This window comes from Camellia sinensis, chromosome 8 (genome assembly GCF_055761805.1).
Source record: "Camellia sinensis isolate YWXY chromosome 8, ASM5576180v1, whole genome shotgun sequence".
Lineage (NCBI taxonomy): Eukaryota > Viridiplantae > Streptophyta > Magnoliopsida > Ericales > Theaceae > Camellia > Camellia sinensis.
This window is the reverse complement of record NC_138968.1, coordinates 115494135-115500134: the sequence shown is the minus strand read 5'-3', so window position 1 is coordinate 115500134 and position 6000 is coordinate 115494135. Positions and strand designations below refer to the sequence as shown.

At 41.1% G+C, this 6000-nt stretch overlaps 1 protein-coding gene across 1 annotated transcript in view; it reads left to right on the top strand.

Annotated features, from left to right (window-relative positions):
- Nucleotides 1–646: 646 nt before the first annotated feature.
- The window catches only part of LOC145797987 (uncharacterized), a 51684-nt gene continuing 46330 nt past the window's right edge, over nucleotides 647–6000 (top strand). The window contains exons 1-2 of the mRNA XM_082885434.1: nucleotides 647–1146; nucleotides 1242–1390. Coding sequence (XP_082741560.1) covers nucleotides 647–1146; nucleotides 1242–1390 — 649 coding nt within the window. The remainder of the gene's footprint in view (nucleotides 1147–1241; nucleotides 1391–6000) is intronic.

Here is a 6000-nt window from a genome sequence, read left to right as displayed (position 1 = left end):
TTCCACGACATGATCCACAAAGAAATGGAGGTCCATGTTCATGACATGATCGTCAAATCCTGAAAGGAAGAAGATTATTTGCTCAACCTACGAGAGGTGTTCGATCGACTTCAAAAGTATCAACTTAAGCTTAATCATGCCAAGTGTACATTTAGAGTTGCATCAAGAAAGCTCTTGGGATTCATTGTCAGCCACAGAGGCATTGAGATTGATCTTTCTAAAATCAAAGCTATAATTGAGATGCCAGCACCAAAGAGCGAAACAGAAATTCATTCTTTCTTAGGAAAACTCAACTTCATTAGCTGGTTCATAGCACAAAGACATTCCAAACACATGGAACGTTGACTGCCAATTAGCCTTTGAGAAGATCAAGTGATATTTGCTCAATCCATCGGTCTTAATATCCCTAGTCCCTGGATGCCCTCTCATTATGTATTTATCAGTACTCAAGAGTTCATTGTGTTGTGTCCTAGGCCAACATGATGAATTTGGACAGAAAGAGTAGGCTGTTTATTATCTTAGTAAGAAATTCCTTCCATACAAAGTGAACTATACAATGTTAGAGAAGACGTGTTGTGCCCTTGCTTGGTGTGCACATCGCTTGTGACATTATGTGTTGTATCGCACCACTCATATCATTTAAATGATGGACCCACTCAAGTACATCTTCGAAAAACCCACTCTCTCTAGCAGAATCTCTCGATGGCATATGATTCTAGCCGAAGTTGACATAATATTCACCAATAGCAAAGCAATCAAAGGAAGTGTCGTTGCAAACTATCTAGTCAAAAATATTGTAGAAGATTATCAACATATGGAATTGCTTTTTCCAAATGAAGAAGTCTTGTTTTCAGAGCCAGTTACTTTCGATCAATTAGAATTTCCTTGCAAGATGTTTTTCAATGGTGTTGCAAATAAGAAAGGAGCTGGTATTAGGGCAATCCTCATTTCAAACGGAGGCATGCATTATTTGGCTGTAGCCAAGTTGAGGTTTGGAGGATACACCAATAACATCGCAGAGTATGAAGCTTGCATCCTCGACTTACATATGGTGCTCCAATTCAAAATCAATGACCAGATAGTTTGCGGATATTCTAATTTGATCATTCAACAATCAAATGATATCTACCGAACGAGAGATTATAAGTTAGCACCATATCATTGAAAAGTCAAAGAATTGAGCCAATTCTTCCATACCATTGATTTCATTCATGTTCCATTGATAGAGAACTCCTTTGCAGATGCATTGACCACTCTAGTTGCTGTGATAAAGTTTATGATGGAGAAAAGATCCCCTTGCTTAAAATCGAATCAGAATATGTCCTGGCATATTGTTTAGCTATTACGGAGGAAACTGATGGTAAGCCATGGTATTACGACATCAAAAGCTGTACGTAAGCAGGAGAATACTGTAACAAGTCCATGGGGGACCTCGCTACAGTTCGGACTCTCGATTTGTCACGGTTCTTAATCTTGAACCAAAGAGTCCAAATCTGGCAAATCGTTTTGAGAAACAGATTTTTGAAAAAGTAGTGCCAAACATGGACTGCTTTGCCAGATACAGAGTCGCCACCTAAATATTTTTAAAATGGGGAAATTTAGGAAACCCTGGCTCGGTGCCGAAGGCCACATGTCCGTCATCACCGGAGTTGTCTCGGCTCGGGAGCTTGGGTACGATCGGGGAAGGTCAGCTATGAGCACCCCCTTTCGCCCGGTCCGAAGACCGGCCTCTACAAACCATGATATCTGATTTTGAAAACGTTATGTGTTCTTATTCCATTTATTAGCCTATAATTACTATGTTATGCGCGCAGCAAACATGTATAGACTAGATTGCCTAATTTGGAAAGAAACATTGCATATCCGTTTGTCTTTGAAAATGCTTTGAAATTTGTTACTCACAAGTAGGCTAAAACACGGATTTCAATGAGTTCTTCCAACTCAAACAATCCAACCTTCACCCACAGGCATTCAAACAATTTAACACATAAGCACTTAGCCGCATGGCAGTCATGCTATCATGGCAAGATTCACACGCATGCGGGATGCTAAAGCATAACTACTTACATTGTACTCCGTGCCAAAACAGTAAACTAGTTAGCAAATATGCATGTCCTAGTCCACGTTAAAATGACTAATGCATCGCATGCAAAAATGTAATTAGAATAGGCTCGGTTAACCTAAATATGGCATATGAGATGCAACCAATTGATTCATGTATTCAATTTGGAATTTGAAAATACGAATGCAGTTAGCATGATGTACCGAGCCTAATGCATGCAATACAAATGCATGAATGCACGCATGCATAGCATAAGGTATGCTAATTTCAAAAAATGCCCTAATCTACCATCATAAGCAGGTAAATAAAAGGGAAGAAAGAAATGGGGATTGGAAGACATACACACACTCACCCACACTTATTACATCATTGCCTTCACTCGGAGGGTCCAAATAAATATTACAGTCCCAAATAATAAACAAATACAATTATTACAGAATTCTTAATTAATTAAAAGGAAGGATGCAAAAGAAAGAAGAGGGTGGCCACAGCCTCTGCCTCGGGATGCGCAGATGATGCATGCTTGGAACTCGGCTCGCCCGAAAAACCCGTACCGTACCCCTGCCACTTCTGTTTGTACTGCCTTTATCTCTCTGAAAATTGCCCAAGTCCTGGAGCAGGTTCCTTACGCACTGTAGAGCACCACCGGCCAGACAGAATTCCTACCGGCACTCCAGAATTTCCATCGGCTGTTGAATTGATAATCGGCACTTAAAATGTTGCCGGCCGGCACTAAATTCTGCCGGTCGGCAGAAACTTCTTGCAGAGACAGTTTTGACAGCAAATAGAGAATAGACAGTGCATGGCATGGGGTTTTCAGGTACATGTAAGCATGGTCATACTTCCTATCATGTTTTGAACTCAAGGAAGCATGTCCTTCGATCTTCGAACCATCAATGGTGCATGGTGGCTCAAAGAATCAAATTTGCCATTTGATATAAAGATGCATGCAATAAACAAAATGAAAACCGAAGCCTTATCAAGTTGGAGTCAAAGGCCCCAGTGACCGGGAATCGAGGAACATTACATCACTTGAAGTATGAATGTTCCTTAATTCCCACACTTGGTTTGACACCCCAAACCAAGTAAATGCAATGCATGTTATGGAAACATGGCTCAAAATGCAACATGATACCAAGATGTAAAGCACAACAAGCATTATGCAACCAACATGACAAATGTGTAATGCCAAGCATACAAGGTGCAAATATGATGCAAACATGGACCAATTTGGGAATGGGATTAACATGCTACGAGGCTTAATGAAGCAACCATGCGACAAACATGGAACAAGCATGCAATGGGGCCTTAAGCCATAAAGGGACAGACCTTGATCCACCCCAAAACAGTGGCCAAAAGATGTCTAAAAGGTGGACCAATACTCATGTTAACAAGCAAACTCATGGTCCCAAGGTTAAGGCACAAAAAGGAGACAACTTACCCCCACCAACATGACCTCTCATGGCATGATTAAAACAAGTAAAAACAGAATTTTACGGACCAAGATAGGACTCCAAACCCTCCTAAAATGGCAGCTAAGGTGACTCCCAAGAGGCATATGCACCAAGGCTCATATGTAGGCATAAGAGGGTACACCCTCAAGGCATAAAAGAGGTCATGCATGCACACATACAAACATGATTCTTGGACTAAAATGTGGTCCTAAATGATGTTAAATCATGAGGGTGATCACAACCATGCATGCTAGAGGTCAACATGCTCAAAGCTTTCAAGCCAAAATACATAGCACCCATAACAAACATGTCAAGTATGACCAAATGGATGACCAATAGACTTTAAGCATGGAAAAACAATACTAAAAGCTTCATGGAACTAAGCCAACACACACAAGAATCATGGCCTAATCATGAGATGCACTTCTAAGCAAAATGGAGCAATACAAAGCAAGTACTACAAGCATACATGGAGGCACAAATCCAGCCAAAAACGGAGGTTACATATGACCTAAAACACCTAAAAAACTTCTGAAATGAGGCCAAGAATGATCAAGCACACATGCTACCCTTTTAAGCCAAAAAGCAAGGAAAAAAAACAATGAAGGGAGAGGGGTGTCCCTCCCCTATGAAAGACTTCAAACCACCTTTTTTAACACTGAAAATCAACTGGTTTTTAGTGGTGAAAGGACCAAAATACTGAAGTGAACAAAGCCTTACCAAAGAGGCACCAAAATGGACCAAACAAGGCCTAGAAGGGTGAGTTTGCACTCAAACCACAAAACGACCTTAATGAAAGTTCTAAAGCATGAAAATAAAAGCCCTTTTTATGTTATACACAAGAGCTAAAACAACAAGCAAGATAGGTAAAAAACTATTGCAAGTTTGGGGAATATAAAGCAAGATGCTCACCCTTGAAGAACCCTTGAAGAACAAATGGTCTAGCCCTCTTCTTTTGATCAAAACCAGTCCAAAAACTCAAGAATCAACCCCCCAAGTTCCTCAATCTCGGAGTAAGGTGTAATAGTGTGTGTAATGGTGCAAAAGTAAGGTAAAAACCACCTTTAGGCCAAGGAAACACACACAAAGGAGGGGAGAGAGGGAGATATAGAGATAGAGTGTATCTATATCTCAAAGCTCTGGTTTTTGGTCCCAAAATTCTAACCTAGATCAAAGAGGAAGACCCTCCCTCTTATAAGACTCTCTCTTACAAAGCTTATACAACAAGCTTGCTTAGAGGGAGATCCCTCCATACACGTGTATGGAGGGAGGTAGAGTTGGTGCTAGCTATCACAGCTGGCCCAAAATATCTCCATAAAGTGGATGAACAGTGGTCGGCTGCCCAAAAAAGTTGTTTCAACAAAAAAAGGTGCCGACCGGCAACAAACTATGGCGACCGGCAATAAAATGTGCCGACCGGCAAGAAATAGTGCCGATGGCAGAAAAAGACCAGCCGGTGGCCTCTAGCCACTGCCGGTGGTGTGTGGGGATGCCTCACAAGGCATTCCCTGCCCTTCCAAGGCAAAACACAAGCGTTCGGTGCGAGTTCGGAGATCCTGAGGTAGGGCGCGCGAGCTGAGACTTCCGGGAACTCCAAACGAACAGAAACATGGATAATCACCGAGTGTTCCAAGCGGTGACGTCCAAGTCTTGAGGACGGTCAAAAATGGAGTGTCTACAAATACCGTTAAGGAACATCCAAAATCGATAACAAAAGAAGAAGGCTTTGTTTACAGTTTTTTTCTCTGTGGAGAAGTATTATTCAGAAAATCTTTGTATGGACCATTACGTTGTGTGGGTGTTGAAAACACCACCGACATTATGAAGGAAGTACATGACGGCACTTGTAGTCCACATATGAGTGGTCACATGCTTGCCAAAAAAAATCCTCCGCACAGGTTATTATTGGATGACGATGGATGTGAACTGCCTGAATTATGTTCAAAGTTGAAGCGGCATCCTATTCACATGTCACAAATAAAGTGATAACACGATTCATCAAGCACAACATTATATGTCAATATGGCCTTCTTGAATCAATCATCACTGACAATGCCAAGAATCTCAACAGTAATATGATGGAAAAATTGTGTAATCAATTCAAGATCACCTAGAATAACTCAGTGACATATCGACCTCAAATGAATGGAGTAGTCGAGGACACAAACAAGAATGTGAAAAGAATCATTAGAAAAATGATGGATACACACAAAGATTGGCATAAAAAGCTTCCCTTCACGATCATGCCTTATCGGGCTACTATTCGCACATTTACTAGGGCAACACCTTATCCCTTGGTGTATGGATGTGAGGCTATCTTGCTAGTAGAAATTGAAATTCCTTAGCTCAGAATCCTGATGGAGACCCAATTAGAGGAGGCTGATTGGGTTAGAGATCATTATGAACAACTCAGTTTCCTTGATGAAAAAAGAATGACGCAATCTATCATTCTCGAAGCTATCAACATCGGGTTTCCAAATACTT